Source organism: Bombus huntii, chromosome 14 (assembly GCF_024542735.1).
Source record: "Bombus huntii isolate Logan2020A chromosome 14, iyBomHunt1.1, whole genome shotgun sequence".
NCBI classification, from domain to species: domain Eukaryota; kingdom Metazoa; phylum Arthropoda; class Insecta; order Hymenoptera; family Apidae; genus Bombus; species Bombus huntii.
In genome coordinates, this window is record NC_066251.1 from 98,948 (window position 1) to 118,262 (window position 19,315).

The 19,315-nt window shown below is 32.6% G+C and overlaps 2 protein-coding genes and 1 long non-coding RNA gene across 7 annotated transcripts; 1 reads left to right on the forward strand and 2 right to left on the reverse strand.

The window, feature by feature from the left end:
• Nucleotides 1–75: 75 nt before the first annotated feature.
• LOC126873262 (uncharacterized) lies at nt 76–805 on the reverse strand. Its single transcript, XR_007692351.1, has 2 exons — nt 657–805; nt 76–473 (listed from the first exon to the last, which is right to left on the reverse strand). It is a non-coding gene; the product is annotated as an uncharacterized LOC126873262 (long non-coding RNA).
• Nucleotides 806–1,161: 356 nt separating this feature from the next.
• LOC126873252 (diacylglycerol kinase epsilon) lies at nt 1,162–4,905 on the forward strand. Of its 2 annotated transcripts, none has more exons than XM_050633945.1 (11): nt 1,162–1,320; nt 1,536–1,885; nt 2,351–2,426; nt 2,593–2,723; nt 2,811–2,949; nt 3,092–3,309; nt 3,539–3,684; nt 3,759–3,927; nt 3,999–4,179; nt 4,245–4,381; nt 4,520–4,905. In XM_050633945.1, the coding sequence occupies exons 2-11, from the start codon at nt 1,724–1,726 to the stop codon at nt 4,646–4,648; spliced, it is 1,488 nt and encodes a 495-aa protein (XP_050489902.1). In that variant the 5' UTR covers nt 1,162–1,320; nt 1,536–1,723; the 3' UTR covers nt 4,649–4,905. The 2 variants fall into 2 exon arrangements, with proteins under 2 accessions (XP_050489902.1, XP_050489901.1); XM_050633944.1 differs by having other exon boundaries at nt 1,172–1,320; nt 2,255–2,426.
• LOC126873247 (NADPH oxidase 5) lies at nt 4,897–19,203 on the reverse strand. Of its 4 annotated transcripts, none has more exons than XM_050633936.1 (21): nt 18,676–19,203; nt 16,581–16,786; nt 14,468–14,562; nt 14,228–14,339; nt 14,071–14,168; nt 13,811–13,931; nt 13,371–13,521; nt 13,048–13,258; nt 12,708–12,937; nt 12,411–12,599; nt 12,027–12,220; nt 11,361–11,682; nt 10,960–10,992; nt 10,760–10,904; nt 10,467–10,609; nt 10,138–10,273; nt 9,729–9,949; nt 9,084–9,280; nt 8,606–8,819; nt 6,947–7,146; nt 4,897–6,342 (listed from the first exon to the last, which is right to left on the reverse strand). In XM_050633936.1, the coding sequence occupies exons 2-21, from the start codon at nt 16,722–16,724 to the stop codon at nt 6,145–6,147; spliced, it is 3,354 nt and encodes a 1,117-aa protein (XP_050489893.1). In that variant the 5' UTR covers nt 16,725–16,786; nt 18,676–19,203; the 3' UTR covers nt 4,897–6,144. The 4 variants fall into 4 exon arrangements, with proteins under 4 accessions (XP_050489893.1, XP_050489892.1, XP_050489895.1 ...); XM_050633935.1 differs by having other exon boundaries at nt 6,947–7,150; nt 8,610–8,819; nt 18,676–19,200; XM_050633938.1 differs by lacking the exon at nt 16,581–16,786 and having other exon boundaries at nt 6,947–7,150; nt 8,610–8,819; nt 18,676–19,199.
• Between the last annotated feature and the right edge of the window lie 112 nt (nt 19,204–19,315).

Genomic DNA, 19,315 nt, shown 5'->3' on the forward strand with positions numbered 1-19,315 from the left:
ATATATACATATAAGTACATTATATATATGCATAAGCAGTCTATGTACATAATATACGAACATAATTGTATCCGATTAAGGAAAACAAATACATTTATTAATATATATTACACAAAGCTTCTTGAGAAATAAAACCAGTTGAAAGCTTTATTACATATTACAAATAATATTAACATGATATATGGTGTCTTTGACTTTACATACGTACAAGCATAGAAATGAATGAAGGAATCGGGTAAAGCAAGTATATATAAATGTTCTCCTTCCTTTAACATGATTTTTTACATGATAAAATTACAAAATATTACATATGCACATGTATAATATGGCAGATTTAAATATATTAGTAAATTCTATATTTTCAGCTTGTATATTTCAGTTTTTAAGAGATTGGTGGCATTAGGTTCATTCCTTTACATTCAAGAGCAATCTTTACTCCTAATACAAATAAGCCAATGCTCTTAATTACAGACCTGTGAATAAAAGATTATGTCTATATAAATGATTATGTTGTAATTTATATAATCTTTATTTAATTAGACATATATAGTAATTGTGAATTTCAATGAATAATGGGCAACACTAAACAAGGTTATACATTTATAAAATTGACTCGAACATTATACACAACACAATGAAACTTTATTATTACATACCATTTAAAAGAATCATAATAAACATTCTTTGCGTATTTTACAACAGATGCCATTGTGATCTTTATTTTTGGAAAGATAAGTCTTAACTTATTCAATTGTTCCTGTTTCTGGCAAAGTATCTGATTGAATTGACACGAAATTATATGTAGTACCGGAAGAAGTGCAAGCTTAAAGTTATTTCTAATGTAATGTATATATGCGAAGATGATATATATTATCAGGTATTACAAAGATATTGTTTACTATTAACACTATGTTACACTGTACGAGCAATTTTGTGTAAATAATGTAATTTTTTAATTAATTCGATAAAATTATAATTAGTTATAGTTTATTTTCAAGATCAATTTCGTAGTTTTATGAAACTCTATTTATATTATAAAAATAGGCGTGGAATAAGGAATATTTAATAAACAAATTTGCATTTTACATACATGAATTAAATCATGCAATGAAAATGATTTAACACTACAATTTTTATTTTTCTATATTAGTATGTTGGCAGTATGTATAGATTATTACACATTACATTGCACAAGGAGTAGTTCATATAGAATGAAGTGAAGTGCAGTGCGGACTGCGGACAGCGGACAGCGGACGGCGGACAGTGCGGTAGAAGGCAAATAAGATTCAAATGACTTGATGGTAAAAAAAGTTAAGAAAGGTATACAAATTTTATTCCTTGTCAATTTTATTTAGTGTGATTATCAAGATGGAATAGCTTTTTTTACTGTTATTATATTTTTCTCTATATATGGTAATGTATTTATTTGTCTTTCTTTCGTGTTTGTGTAACCAATGTCATTAAGTTAATGTCACTATGCATTATTATTTACATTTTTAATTATTCGAATGAAATATATATTTTCATGTTTGTAGCTCATTTTTCTTGATGCAATCGAAACGAGAAGAAAGGTGTCAGATTATTTTAGGATCATATGAAACAAGCTTTTCTGATATAAGAAACTGAGGTATATAAAAGTATCTGTGATATATTAATATATTTGACAGCAGTAATCATTTTATGAATGTGATGATTTCGGAAGAAACAAAATTTATTTAATAACATGTTAGAGGACGGATATAGTACCAATGTTCTGTGTGCATTATTTACCATATTTTTCATACTTATGCTAAATTTCTTCCGGTATCTTGTACGAGAGCCCCATATTCATATTAGAGATGTTACCAAAGAGCATAATTGGAAATCTATAAGAAGGGAAACGAAGGTATGTGCCTGTGCATGTTTTATATATAAACAAATATATTGCTTATATGCATATATCTTCACTTATATTTGGCAAGCTTCGTATCTTATAATTACACTATTGTATATAACATAATTACAATCCTCTCATTTTTAGCATAAATATACATGTAAATATGAATGTACTATTGATTACAGAAATACAAAATTATTGATAATTAATGAATTAGGTTTTGAAAGTAATTTGTTGAGTATGAATCGATTGAAATAAATGATCTATTGATCATTTTAGACAACACTAATTTAGAATGTTAAATATAAAATTTATTTAAATTATAACATGTGTACATAGGTATTATATAAAAGTTACAAATATTGCTTTTATCTGTAGGCATATTATTGTAGCATTTGTGAAAGCTTGTTGTTAAATATTAATGGTTTGATCTGTGATTCATGTGGTGTTTGTGCGGATCCTACATGTGTCAAGATTGCAGATAAGCAATTAAAGTGCAAACTTATTACTGTAAGCGCAAATGAGCCAATGAAGCACCATTGGATAAAGGGTATGTTTTATCCTCTTATGTTTCTACATTTTATAAACAATATATATTAAAAATTAAATTATTACTTGTTTCTAAATATTTGGTATTATTTAAATTATGTACTAAATTATTTAAATTAAATTATAAAGTTATTCAAGTTAATTTCTGTCTATTCATTTCATATAAGGTAATTTAGCTCTAAATGTTATATGTGAAATATGTAACGAGGAATGTGATGTGGAACCTGGACTAACAGATTGGTGGTGCTGTTGGTGTCAAAAATGTGTCCATGATAACTGCAAGTCTAAGCTTTCTAAAGTATGCTTTTTCTAAATATTTTTTTACAATTGCTTACAATCTATAGGAATGATTGATTACTTATTGTTATCTTTTAAATTCTGTTAGATATGTGATTTTGGTAAATTTAAGTTAATGATAATTCCACCAAGTAGTTTAAATCTGCGAAGTACTGTAAGGCGTAGATTATACCTTTGTTCGGTTATACCTCCAAATTGGCCTCAGTGGAATCCTCTTATAGTTGTTGGTAAGTTAGCACAAGAAAATAATATAATAAATGTTATAATAATATTATAATTATATATTATAATATTATAATATTGTTATAATATATGTATAAAGTATAATCTTTTGAAAATCAGAATTTAGTTTATAAAATTTATCTTCAGCCAATAAAAGATCTGGTAATAATGATGGAGCAGAAATCTTGTCTCTGTTCAGAAGGTTATTAAATCCTGCACAAGTTGTTGATTTATCAGAGCGTGATCCAGTCGCTGTTTTAGAATGGTGTCGCTTACTTGGGAAAGTAACATGTACAGTCCTTGTAGCAGGCGGAGATGGAACAATAGCTTGGTTATTGAATGCCATTCATAAGCTTGGATTGGAGGTAATATCCGTACTACTGACAATTCTTTTATGTGAAAAGAGAAACTAATATACCTTGCAACAACATTGTTTCTTGTAGAGATCTCAATGTTGATTTTTTTTTTTTTTTCTTTTTTTAATACACGAAGACATTGGGAAACATTGCATGTAAAAGATACGTGTATGTATATATATATATATATATATGTATGTATGTATATTTGTGAATTAAATATTTTTATTTGTAATAGCCAGTTCCATCTGTAGCGGTAATTCCTCTGGGAACAGGAAATGATTTATCAAGAGTACTAGGCTGGGGAAAAGAGCACGATCCAGATAAGGATCCTGCAGATATTTTGCATGAAATACAGAAAGCACAAAAAGTGGAACTCGATAGGTGCACAGAAAATATCCCGTACAATTCGTTTTAAATTGTTTCTAATATGCGTAATTATCCAAATATTTTATTAGGTGGACTGTGATAGTAAAACCATATGGTGGATTAGGACTTAGAAGTTCACAGCAAACATTTTACATGTATAATTACTTAAGCGTGGGAGTAGATGCACAAGTAACATTAAATTTTCATCGTACAAGAGAGAGTCGTTTTTACTTCTATAGCAGTAGATTGTTTAATAAGGTACTCTCTATTTTATTGGATATTTACTTTGTTATTGTATAAAATGATGTGTGTTTATGTGCTTTTGATAGCTACTATACTTGTGCTTTGGTATGCAACAAGTAGTTGAACGGGACTGCAAAGATCTTGATAAGAATATAGAATTATATTTGGACGAAGAGAAAGTGAATTTGCCATCCATCGAAAGTATCGTAATATTAAACATTCCATCATGGGCTGCTGGAGTTGATCTGTGGAATATGGGATTGGAAGGTACTTACACATATCCTTTTATATGTGAAGCAATTGGAGAAATGTGAACGTTTTATATTGAATAGGCCACGAAGAATATGGAAAACAAAGTATCAATGATGGTAAATTAGAAGTAGTTGCGCTTTATTCATCGTTTCATATGGCTCAACTTCAAGTGGGATTGTCTCAGCCTTATCGACTTGGACAAGCTAATAGTATAAAGGTATTTCAAAGTTTATTCAAATCAACAGATCGAGCTTTTAAAAAGATTTAAAGAAGCATTATGTGTAGTATGATATCATTTACATTATATTTCTACTATCTTTTTTTTTGTTTTTCACAAACATTTTATAAAATTCAGGTAAAGATAATAAAACCTTGCGCCATGCAAATTGATGGCGAACCATGGTATCAACATCCTTGTGAATTCAATATCAGATATTGTAATAAAGCAGTCATGCTTGTAAACACGGTTGAAAGAACTATTTAATTCTTTCATTCTGGAGTATCTAAGAGGTTTCAATTACTTGTACATTCCAAAGTTTGGTTTTAAATGGAAAAGGATTCACTATACTTGATGAATAAAGGAACAAGCACGATAAAGGTGAAATGTAAGATAGAAATTATTTTTTATGTATGTGAATTGTATATTTTTATATTTTATTTATTAGTTGTGCATTTTAAACCTTATTAATAATTCGTGTTATTAAACTTTGAAATAAAAGATATATATTGATATTGTTTTCACATATGTAATAATTTATTATCTATATTTCTTTATCTATAAGAAAAGCCTATAATAATAATAATAATAATAATAATTAACTGCGTATATTAAGCGCTTACGACGAGTTGTAATAAAGGAAGGACGATGTATAAGATTTTTCTCACGTATTATCTTTGTTTGCAATCTATGTTTACAATTGTGCTTCATGAATAGGTTTTTACTGTAATTTACTATCTGTATTCAATAGCACAGCCGTAATTGTCTTACATTCCTAGGTTGTCAAATCGCCGCCAATGCACATGTTAAATCCTACAATTAATTGTCACAAATCACCATCTACTGTTCCCTGAAATATACAATTATTTATTTATTTTAATAATATTAGTTGATAGTCTGCAAACTTTTTAAGTATTTTTGATCTATTATTATATATCATTCTAAATATTAGCATTTTCTCCAATCTTATATAAAATGAATCACATTAGTTTGATTATTTCAACTTTATTTAGATGAATTTTCTATTTACATATACTCTTGTAGAGCGCTTGTTCCATTTCTTTTAATTAACTTGGACGGTTTTAACGTGATTTCGAATTAACCGTTTTCGTCATTAATTTTTAGTTATTTTCACATATTTATATTTAATAAATTAATTTAATTTTCGAGTTTAATTTCCTTTATTGTTTCTTACTTCTAATAACAAATAAAATGTTGTGCAGAATAAGCAGACTGATATATATATTAACTAGACCATATAGTAAAGAAAATTTGATTACGTTTACTGCCTCGTCTCGTCGGACAGAGTACACATACGGACATCGTATGACACATGAAGTTGTTACACATTTGAAATTAGCCAAATATCGCAATTCTGATTGCAAATTGGAAAAAAAGTAATTTGACGATCGTTAGTTAGGCCCTGTAGTCGCATTTTGACAAATTTTCCGATTATGACAGAACGACAAATAAATTTTCTCCTTGTATTAATAACAATTTGGTTGATGCACGAAACAGCCAGAATTATGAATAACATGAAGTAAAAATTTTGCATTTGGATGACATTACTGAAAAGATTATACTGATTCTAGACGAAACAAAATTAGATAACATTCACTATATAATGGAACATTTAGTTAAGGTGTATGCCATTACTTTTAAAACATAATAGATGATGAATGGAGATTTTATAAACATATCTGGCAACAGTACGATGTAATAAATAAATAAACATTATGGTATGGTTTCTCTTCGTAAAAAGCTTAAAATGACTCTTTTCTAAAGATAAAACCGAATTGGTCGCACTTGTAACGTAAAATTCTTGCCAGTTGCGGCGGACCACAGTAAAAGACTGTCACTTTGCCTTTCTTCTGATCCTGAAGCTGCTTGAATACTTTATCCCAGTTCGGTCGGCCAGCATTCGTCCGTGTTTTTAAACCTGTTATAAGATCCCGTTTTTCCTGAAAAATTAAGCCATTTATTTCTGTGGAATTATCTAATTTTTCGTTTTATAAAATCATTTCGTTTTATAAAAATCAAAATCGTTTTTAACCCTTTGAACGCTATGAAGTACGTGTATACACATGTGACAACAAATATACGTATAATTAAAAAAAAAGCCACATGTTGTTTGCATAATTGCATATATTAAAATCATCAGACGGCATAGTAAGTAATTTAGTCTTATGTACATCTATAATATTTAACATTCTAATAACAGAATTTATAGAAGTATATTTGAAAAAGGTGATTTCTTTAAGAGAGAACATAGAAAGGATTTTGTTAATGGTAATAAAAATAAAATCTCCTGACTTTCATAGCGAAAGAAGGGTTAAAACTATTGCAAAACTATATTTTGCAAAAATATTTGTAAAAAAAAACTGTGAAAACTAAAACTCATCATGTTTCATGTACGTAATATACGTATGTAAGATTAAAAATATGTGGGGAAAATAAAACTTTTATTAGACAGTGGTGAAGACATTGTTCGTTTGATTTACACCAATAATAATACGAAAAAGTAGAGAAGTAACGAAGAAGGATAGAAATTTGTCGATTTCGAACCATTTGGTGAACCAAGTCCATAGCTAGCTGCAAGGTAACGGCTTTCATATCGTTCTTCTGCAAAGCACTGGTAATGTACATGTGCATTTCAAGAAACCGCTCCATAGCGATGCCTAACTCTGCTTGTTCCATTTCTAGTTGCGATAATAAATTCACGAACCATTCAAAGGATCGTTGATCTCTATTGATCCAGAAAAAGTCTACCTGTAGATGTGACGATTCATTGATAATCAAATATTTTAAAATAAAATATATGCGTACATATATTGAATTTATTAATATTATCTACTTACTATTTAGTAATAGAATTAATATACTTTTCATATGGATACATCGATAATGTTTTCAAAAGCTGAGAAGCAATTAGCAATGAGCTTGTCGAATCAAGAAATACAGAGAATACGAGAATTTAAGCGATAGGCGGCAAAATAGGCATTTAGAGCATTGTCTTCTGGCCATCACTCGTTCCGTCGCTTATCGCTCACCGCTTTCTATGGTCTATAGAGATAGTACATATGAAGATGGAGTGCGTGAGCGAGTCGGAAAAACGATGCAGGAATATAATGAAAAGAATTTTTGCGTTCCTTGTCCAATAATGCATGCGCTATCGTACCATATATAGTATATATAGTATAGTATATAAGTGCAACATCGATTTCACGAGCAGCGTCAGTGTGTACGTCTAATTAGACAAGGACAGAAAGACAAAAGGTTGTCGCTCAATCTTCAGTTATTATGTTTGTATTTTAGTACGTATCCGTGACAAGCGGCAAACAGGTAAGAAGAACGATGAACTAAAAAGAACAGCCTTGTTAAGAGCATACAGTGATACAAGGATTGAGTACGCGAGTCATATGTTATTAGGTAAGCAGATGCGACATGTTAATAGAAAGAGAAGCATGTATAGAAGGACTTTTAATCGTTGTCTAATCAGGCATGCAGACTGACGCCGTTCTGTCGTCAGATTATTTCGAATGGACACGAACGAGACCGTTGCGGTGCCGTTGGTTGGAAGAACAGAGAAATAAAGTTCTTCTGTTTCGCAAAAGAAGAACAAACCGTTAGCGTCCGTTAGACAAGGACACAAGAGGCCTCTATGCAGTTATTTTTTTTCTATTTCTATTTCTATCTTATGTATCGCTTTTTCAGCTCGCTGGTACGTGGCGATCGTTCTGGCAATATTAATTAAAAATCTCTAGTCATATTAAAAGTACCAACTGCGACAGGATTTCGTCGCCCATCTGTATGTTCGTCCGTCGCTCAATAAATCGCTCAGCGCTTGTTGTTTATCTCACTTCTGTGTAATCTTCCGTGTAATAAATCTTACACAGATTTTTAAAGTTAAGACATTCGTCGGTCAAATGTTCGGATGAATTTATAGGTCAGAACCGCTCGTTTCCGGTTCATTTTCGGCTTTCGCGACAGAAAATATGTGCCCGTAAAGGCACATTCGGGCCAAAAATTTGTACAGTCTGGATACTATACTAAATCCTTTATTCCAAATGCTTTGAAATTATCGCTATATGGATTATTTTGAGAATATTTGGTTTTTATTTTGATTTGTGAAGACGGTGTAATTTCATATACTGAATATCATTTAAAGTATTTCAAAGAGTTTCTAAGATTGCGTAGAAAAGTGACAGAGACTGAGACAGATACTTGCCTTACGAAGATGCATCACGGTGGCAGGTATTTCACTGGCCCAGGAGAATTTGCATTTTGGACAAGTGTGCCTGGCTTTCCAGTAACGATGCATGATGGACTGTAATATCGAAGCGAAAGGTGTTACTCCGATTCCCGTTGCGATTAAAACCGCATGTTGGGCCTGAAATATGTGACTCGAAGGAGCTCCGTATGGTCCATCCAGAAAAATCTGAATACATAATGATTTAATTACTAATTAAATTACAAGTTTCCATATGTCACACCAATTACTTTATTATTACATAATTGCCTTTATTACCTACGTATATACATAACCCTTTTTACTAAAGGGTCTTTAAATCGAATTTCAAATTTTTTTTATTACTTCTTTATAATACAACGTAGAAGCATAATAAATATCGAACATCCCTATTACTTAAACTTACGTAGTTTAAACTTTTGAATTAAAGCATTGCATATTTATGTAATATACCTCCAATGGTTTCCCGACGGTATAGTTTAGTGTTACATCCGAAGGATCGTCAGATTTGATATCATCGTAATCTCTTTTCGAAGTTTCTTCGAATTTCATTTGTAGTCTACCTTCCTCTGCTGCTGCTTGCATCGTATTTATTATTGGATTATTCCATGATTTTCTCCCGTATTCGTCCACGGTTGTTCGCGGCATTACTATTTCATCAAGAACTTTGTCAATTTACTTTCATATCGCAAGTTTTTTATTTTAAGGTGCAAGAGATAAGAAATGAAAACGTTTTGGGAATCATATTCAAAGAAAACGAATAGTAGAAAAACAACAAGCTCTTCTGTCTGCTCTTCTATCTGCATGTATTCATAGAAATACCAATTTGCACAGATATCCGCAGTTTAATTAGAAAATTGAAACAGGTATTGAAAAAGGTATTAAAGGAAGACGAAGCAATTTGTCAAAGTTGGATATGTGTAGCTCTCAACGAAAGATATTGTACGGGATTGAAATTTGGTGATCGAGGAGATCGGTAACCACTCTATTTATAAGTAATAAGTAGAGCGTTCACGTTATTCAAACAGAAAATTGCTATTTATTCTGAAAGAAGATTAACTTCGGGGAAAGAAGAAACGTGGGAACACGGTGACTTACCGTATCCGTTCGCGGATGTTGTTGATTCTAATTCGTAGTTTTCCAGACTTGGAGTCTTGAAAGCAATTATTGTGGGTTTATTTCGCATGTACCGGAAACTTTGTGCTAATCCTTTATTCTGCGGGCTGGAATAGGCCTGGTCTATAGATTTTAAACGCTTATGGCGTATTTCACGGTCGTTGAAGTTTCTTTCCGATTCCGATCTTGTGTAATCGCGAAGTCTGTGAAAGAAACGACTTGATCGTTTTACGTAGCCATCGAAATTAATTTTTTCCGTAAAATATTATAATTTATAATAGTAATAGTTCTCTAATATTTGAACAAATATGATTATGAATATTTTGTTTTGTTCAATATAAAAACAATAACATGTAATTGTAATTTTGAAACATTAATTATTGTTACTTACACAGCTAATCTTTCACTTTTCTTCCTTCCTGGCAGCATGTTAGGTACCGAAATAGACTTTTCCAAAGGGATCCTGCTACTAAACAGCGAATGACGAAGTTGCCGCTTGTTCGATAACGTGTTGTTATCTGCTGTGCCTAATTTTACGAAGTAAAAGTAAAAGAATAAAACGAGTAAGAATTATAGAAAGCGTCTTGGAAAGCAATTTGAGAAATTCTGATAATAATTCGAGATTTCAAATTCGAGATAGAACATGTTACGAAGCAAATAAACTTTGATTCTAAAAGACCTTCGGATTTCGAATAATTTAACAAAATTCAAATAAATTACCGCTTGCAGATTGTGGCGAGTGTATTATTTTTTCACTGTCAGGAACAAACACAGAATTGTCGAAACAACGATGATTTCCGTTTGTCGTATTGGTACAGAGTATCTTGTCATTGGCATTTAGTTGTTGTTTTTCGTTAAGATATCTATATCGCGAAGGAATAGGAAACGATTAAGAATGATGTATCTTTCATTTATCGTCTGTTGTCTGTCTACGTACTACATACACATGTATATGTATAGCGAGAGTTTCAACTATACGGGTCAACCGATAAACAGAACTGCACGGAACTCACATTTGCTTAGGAGCATCGCTGGTGCTGCTGCAACTCTCAACAGGAAATGTATTGTTTCTTTGAAGTTTTATCTGCTCTTTCTCAAAGTACGAGTAAAGACTATTCGTCCATTCACCTACTGCTCGTATGTGAAGCCATATGTAATCTGTGAAAATCAAACATAAGATGTGTACTTTATGTATATATATATATTATAATACCTGATGACTTTTCTATCTGATCAACTACGTCACCTAAACGAGATACGAACATTTGTTTAAATTGAAAAAAAAAAAAGAAAAAGGAAAACAGCATTACTCGTGCGATGACTTGGTACGAATTATTTCCAGACTGCGGACTATTTATGCAAATTCATATTTTTATAAACTATACATACTATAAAGATGTAAAAGTAAAATAAAGATACGATTCACTAACGAGAATTTGTAACGAATACCCTATTCTAGATATTTTGTATTTAGGTATCCTACATGTATACACACATATCTGCGTATTATGTACCCATATGTACGGGTTTTGTGTATTTTTTGCATAAGCGCATAAGAAACGCTAAAATAAACGCATAATTTGGAATTAGTTGTCTAAAATAAATTATTTGAACCTTCTTGTTCTGGAGCGCTGCTAATAGTGAAAGGATGCCATTCGTAACGAGCTATAACTGGAACGTTGACGAAAACATAATCGCCGGGATGGAAGACGAAATGTGGAGGTCTCTTGATGACTAAATGCGTCACTCTCGATGGTAGCAGAAGGCCTGAGCTTATGTACGTTTTTCCCAATTGTGAACGAGACCAGGCAATTCGACGTATCCTTTCCAGCATGTATATGGTACCTGGTCCTATGAACCATTTCCAGAAATTCGGTCCATGTAGTATCGTCAAAATCCAGAATGGTATGTATAATAAGTGTGACCAATAAAATATCTGTAAAATATTTCTGTAAAGTATTTTCTATTTTAAGTAAGAATATCTGTAAAGTATTTTCGATTTTAAGTAAGAATATCTGTAAAGTATTTTCTATTTTATGCTATGTTTATTTCAATGTAGGCAGCATAGCAGCAGCGTATTATACGATAAAAATGAATTGCCATATTTTATAGGAAATATCTCTCTTGAACTTGACAAATTTAGATAACAATGTTTCTTAAACGGTTACACCTTAAACGGTTTGGATTCTTCTCTAAAGTCTATCGATCGATATACTTGTTAATTTACTAACGTCTAATTGTAAGATGATGTAACGGCTGCAACGAGAGATTACTTATTACCTCGAAACATCCACCGCGTCGAACAAACGGCATGGAGCACATCGTTATTACGACAAGGAGAACGATAAGGACGACTCCAGTAGGGTTTGCATAACCTCCTATGAGCCCAAATAGAGCTGGCCGACTTGTTAATAGCCACTCATACATTGTATAGTTATTGTAGTTAAAAGCCTCGTCATACACCACAATAGTGCCTAAAAACATTTAACGCTTTTAGAATAAAATTTTCCTTAATTACAGTTGATATCCGAATGAATATTACAGTTGACTAAAGAATAATTTGCGAGCATTCTTCTTGGGAAATTCGACGGAACTTTACGCACGACCCGATGATACTGTACTTTGTACAATTGTATCGTATCGTGGTATAATATGGTATCGTACCAAAATTAAGAAGGTGCATCACCGTGTGTACTACGCTGAAGATACCAATTAGAGCTCCAGTCACTTTGTGAAGATAGATATGTTGATCTAATGGTAGTACAGAATTAAAGCCATGAGTTCGTAGGAAGGTAATACACTGACGCAACATAAGAACCAGGATGAAACTGCAGTTGAAGTTTAAACACTGACCTGTATTAAAATTACGTTTATGAAAATACGAATGATATTCCGGTGTGACCAGTCTGATAATGATCAGTCAGGGTGATTTATAAAATATAGCAAAGGCGAAACTTTTACCACAGGCACGCGCAACCATGACGTAGCCATTAGACGTTCTATATTCGTAGAGTCTTGTTAGGAATAAGGCCACATTGATTAAGACGAAGATCGAGATGAAAACGATGTAAACGTAATTGTTTTTCATATATGGCTTCGTTAACTGATAAGGGCGCAATGAAGTGGTGAGGAATTGTAATCGTGATTTTCGCTTCGTTTCCGGCTTTGGCGGTACCAGCCATCGGTCGATACTGTAATTCAATATTCGTTGTTAAGAGTTTTCTTAAGACTTTTCTTTAGTTAAGAGGATTCCCAGTTAAAATAAACGGAAAATGTGATTTTCCGATAGAGCCCTTTTCACCTAATCGATAAATTTTCTAATAAGCCTTCGTGCTTCTCCAATTGTTTTTTTAAGGCTTCAAAGGTGATGGCACCTCGGTTAGCTCGATCAGCATCATCAAACAGGGCCACAGTTAATTCCTCAATTTGTTCTTCGTTAAATTGTATACCATTTTCTTCCATACAGGCTCTCATCACGTGTTCCAATTCACGAAGTTGTATTAATCCGTCACCTTTTCACGAACAACAGATTTCACAACAGTTTAGATTCGATAATTTCGATTATTATAGTTAGCACTTTGTTCTTCTGATAGAAATTTCGTTTAATATTTAAAGTTACGTCACCATCTATGTCGTAAACTTTGAAGAGAAATTTTATCTTATCGTCGGGACTCTTTCCAGCGAACTGATGCATCGCATCGAGGAACTCTTGAAGCGATATCGTTCCAGAATTATCCTTGTCGAAAATTTGGAACACCCGGTCGGTGAAAAACGGCTGAAAAGAAATTATATCTGCGATTATATTTCAGGAGTATGTGAACATTTACTGTTCTTTTTATACTGTTGATAGTTGAAGTTGAATCAATGATAGATATGTATGGTAAAGTACCGAGGTGTAACAATAAGGGGTGGTGACCAATCAATGGTGTCTAATATTATATGTATCTAATATTTCGTATTATAAAATGAACGAAATCGAATTTTAAATAGAAAAAGAAGGAAATTCGAGAGAAGAAGATTAAACTGCAAATTTGAAATGTGAAATACTTATGCCTTCTGCCTACGTTCTTCGAAGTGACGATTTTGTTAAATTCTTCGCGCCTAATTTCCTTTTCATTGCCCACCGTCTGTTTAAAAAGTTTCTCCAGCCATTCCAAACTGCGCTTGTCGAAGCCGGCGAGTGGTCTTTGAACAAATTTTATAAGACATCAACGAGCTATTGACAAATACGTAACAAATGACGTAATAAAAGATCTTAAGAAATTAGGATATATATATTGATCAAATTTCTTTCCAGATAATTACGCGACGATAATAATGTTACCTTGTATTGCTAATGGTCGAGAGGAATTCCATGATTTGAAACGATGTTACATATCCCAAGTTTTCTTCGTCAATCCGTCGAAATAATTTATCTACGATCTGTAATGTATGCATGTACATGTAGATCGGTGTCCTAGTAAACGTACGATAACGCTTACCTCTTTAGTAGAAAATATCTGCTGAAATTTCGGAAAAGTTACTGGATTATCGCCACATATGCTGTATGCAACGTTCTCGAGCTGGATAATAAGATCGTTTGGTTTGTCATATCTGTCACAATAACATAGAAGTTTAATACAACGTATGTAATATGTAAACGATAAATGTAAAAAGGTAGTGTTTATTTGTAACATGATTTTGCAGATAATAAATACATGTATACATATAATAGGTCTCACTTCAATCTTCCCTTCAAGAATTCGATCCACTCATCCTGCGTCAATATTTTATCCTGATTGCGGTCGAACAATGAAAACACTTTTTCCATCAACGTCTGAAATGTATATTATTTTGAAGATTTTAGAGAAGGTGAAAAGCGTAATTGGTATAATTTATCGAGGAAGAAATGTCTTTTCTTCCATCTTAAACCTCTAAATTATTGAAAATCACTATATAATATAATGATATAAGGAAGAAAATAAAAAGCTTGGAGTAGTAAGGATATTTTAATAAGTGATATTTTCAAAAGCTTATGATTCGAGCGAATGAGTACATATTTTCTGAGATGAAGCAGTCTCTGAAATATACTGGGTGATTGCGAACTAAGTGATTGCGAATTTTGTCATTACCACCTAATGACAAAAAAATGTATTCTCCGTAAAAATGAACAATAACAACGCGTATAGAAAATATAATCGACACAATCGATATTTACAAGATATATAACGTAAACTGGCAAGAAAGTAAATTTAGTTAAATAAATTTAATTGTAATTGTAATTGTAAATGTAATTTAGTTAACAACAAATGTTTAATAGTTGGTATTTCAATTTTTCGTAAAATATAGGCACGATTAGAAATTTGTGCATGTTTAAAAAACGATCAATTTACAATTATTTTACTGGAATACTTGCAGCATATTACTCTATATGTATATTATTTCACATAATAATAAATTTGGATTTTTCAGATTTTCAACTCATCGTCATACCTCTTTCATAATCATGGATGCGATTATACACCATAATACGGTAGGCATAACGGTATATTGTATTTGTTCGAATGATATCGTGCCGCTACCACAAATTACGAAAAAAGAAAACCCCCTCTTTAACACACTTGCTTATTTCGCGGTATAAAGTGTAAAGGGTTAACCGGGGTCCGACACCGGTAATGCCGGTAACACCGAGTAATCTTTTGTCTCGTTCCTCGTTTCTCTGTTCGAGAAACAGGATCATCATCGAGTAAAAATCGATCGAACACGACCGAATGACGAGCACTGAATATGCCGGAGGCATGAAACGTGAAGCGTGAGGCTGAACGAGGCTCGTTGGCTCCGGGCAATCGGTCACCTTGATCGAAATCTCCGGCCTTCGATAAATCCCATTGCCGTTACCTCCGGTCCCGTCTCCGTTGTCTCTCATTTTCCCTTGAGCGAGCGAATTCTCCGATATTAAATCATTCCTCTGCTCGATAACGATCTAACCTTGGCGTTATTTGCTTTCAATGGAAAGCACGACCTTGTCTTATTTCTTATCGTTTTGTCTCTTTTCAGCTTTCCTAAAACCGCCCAATACCTATGCAATCTTTCTCCTTTAATCAGACAGTTACTTATAATTGCCCCCTGACTTCGACTCTTGAATCACCGAACGGCTGATATACATACATATCTGTATATTCCCTGAATATGTACTGTTCAACATTCACCATGTTTCGTAACATTTTGGTCAAGTTTTCTTAGTATGGTTTTAGTTAGTACGTTTAAGCTGAGATTCTTCTTTACCTACCTACCTACCTACCTACCTCTCTAGATTGCTAGAAGCTCTAGATTGCTAGAAGCTCTAGATTGCAACAATCGCTTCTAAAATCTTGTTCGTTGTAAGATCAGGATTTCTTCTGGTATACGTAGCTATATTAAAATATATATGTATATAGTATGTACATATGTATCTGGAGTTTACCGTTTTACTTCCCTTTATGTGCCCATGATACACCATGGTACGCTTTCACCATGATAATGAAAGTGGAATGAGAAAATCGGAATCGGCCCGATAGCATCTTTTTCCGTTCGTTCTAATTTTATTCTAATTTTATTCGTAACTATTCGTTTGTTTCTTGTGTACATGTAGAGATATGTACATATGTAGAGTATAGATACCGCTGTGTAACATTATCTCTATACGTGTGTGTAATATCTCAAAATATTAGAATTTATATTATATTTGTATTATATTATATTATATTTGTGAGATTATTAATACACGTAATGAATGAAAAGAGATAAACATTTCGAAATTTTCATAAAAATATTTACTTCCGATCGACTCGATTATTAAGTTAGTAAAATATTCACCAGATCCAGCAACAGTTGTTTAAACGAGTCTCTGTTGTGACGAACCACGCCGTTCACCCCGATTATACGGGAACACTCTTCCAAGGTGGTCGCTCTCCTCCTTTCGATTAATTCTTCCTCCATATGGTTTGCGTCGCTTTCCATTTAAAAAATTTTTTGCCACAGCTTTTATTAAATAACAAATAATTTCTTCCAACAAATAATTCCTATAATAAATTAAATAACAAGTAATTCCTATGATAAATAAAAAGAGAAGGAATATATCACTGTACGCATTAACGTTTACAAAAGATTTGATCTAGTATAAAAGATATTAAAGAATACACTGCAGGCCACGATCGTATTATTTCAAACTGTTCCGTCAAATTTTGAATACTTTGGGGAGAAGTTAAGTTAACGAATCGAATCGTTCCACTTTAAGGTTCTTGTTTATCTTTTTCACCGTATCGAATAGGATTTTATCAACACTTTACACAGGATTCTTCATTTTAATCGAAGAATAGCATTTTTTTTTTTTTTTTTTTATGTAGCCGTAAAAAGTTTTAGTCGATTAATTTATATTCAATACTTTAACAGAACATATTTTACTTCGAGTCAATTGAACGGAAGAAAGGAAACGATGTAAACACTTATGTATCAGAATCAGAATCACACTCTTGTTTACAAGTCGCGACTTGGTTCGTTGATAAACGCAGACTAACGAACGACGATCGATTGCTATTGACGAAAGCCGAGAAAGAAAGACCACCCATCTCCACTTCTTCACCGTCAAATCTATCCCGACGAGAATTTTTGGAACACGTTTCAGATCTACGAAACGGAATGGGGGGGGGGGCGGATGCCTTTCGTTTACAATAAAGATCATGCAATCGAACAGAGAAACAGACAGACGAATAAACAGTCAACCTTTCACTTCTTGAGTCATCGTCTCTTTTTTTTTCGTTCCTTCCGTTTCTTTTTTTCCGCCTCCTCCATAATTTCCCTTTCTTCTTTTTTCTTCCTCTATTTTCCGATTTTTTATCGGAATAAATAAATATCGGTATAAATAATAAATACCCTTTACACACTGTCGCTTCTATAAGAGATTTCGTGCATGTATGTATGTATGTATGTAGTCCTGATGTAACTCCGATTAATCCCGTTTTATAAACTGTTTTGTAAGCCATAATTTATATGTACCAAATGAATTTTCGTTTAGTTTCACTTATTCGTTCACTTATTTTCTATCGTTACATACGGTGATTTGCGAAACAGATGCCAAAGGCCATTGCACCTCGATCTCGATTATAACAAAATCTCTTATATTCGACTAGGTAATTTCGAATGGACGGGGAAGCTTAAAAATCTCGTATCTATAATAGAAACAACGAAAACAGACAGACGAAACTGAACAACGAAGCATTTAAAACTTTAAACGAACCAGCGAACTTCGATTGAGAATTTCATCAGTCGCAATCGTACTCCCGTCAATATTCTCTGAATTTTTTTTATAAATGCATATATTTGATCAAAACGGATTATTGTAAACTTACAATTAATTTTCGACGAGAAAGAAAAAGTGAATACATATACGTATTTTCGTATGTGGTATTTATGAAAATACCAGTTTAAATACTTTCTGCATTCCAAAGATTATTAAGAAGATACGTTGTTCTCATGCACGAGAGAGGAATATTTCAAGGAAAAATACTGCAAAATATCCTTTCCTTATTTCCATTCGTTTCTTTTTATCCCGACACCCCTCGCACATCATTCGCTCTTCTTTTTCATGTTCACTTGCAATCTTTTCTTTTCATCTTTATTTTCTACCTTCCTTACTTACCCTAAAGGTAGAAGTCTTATCAATGCGGAATTATAAATTAGGTGTACATATATAACATGCTCTCTCAAAACTTTGAAATAAAATTTTCTAATTGGAAATCTTAAAATATACATGTACATATTTTCAATGAAGTGCAAAATAAATATTTTTGATTTAGTTAACGACGATCGTTATTCTTTACCCTTGAAAACGGGAGAACAAAAATGCCGAAAAAAAATAAATATGGTTACGTATGTACAATGTATCTACATTTTAATCTCAATCATAGCTTACTTTAGATTTTTGCGGCGGGCCTTGTGATTTCGAAGAGATCATAGTATCCTGCTAGTTCTGTATGCTTATAACTTGAAAAGTTTTCGGGTGAAATAGCGAGCGATAAGCCCGGTATCTTGGATCTTGTATCTATTTGATCAACCATCCGAACCAATTTACCGATCGGCCAGCAGATGATCTAAATTTCGACATTCAGGATTCGAAAAGATGATGTGACCGCATCTATCAATCGAATCGATACAAGAGGCGAAAGAGTCTTATTAACCGTGAAAGATGGATTCGATGTACTTGGAGATATTTTATGGCGGCTAACATTTTTGTCTCCTAATAGGAGATAATTGCTTCGTCCGTCCCCTATCCGGATCGATGATGTTTGGTAAATATCATGGAGATTCGTTTCACCTGCTAAATATTATAACAACGTGTACTTGCGCGGTCTAACAACAAGTGATAAAACAGTGGAAAAAGGAGAAGGAGCGGCGCAGACTTGATTTCATTCCGCGTGGTTCGATACTCGCCAGATTCACTCACTTAAATTACATTGATTTTTCATACATGATTCCTATATACTTATTTATATATATATATATATACATATATATATATATATATATATATTAATATATAATATATATATATA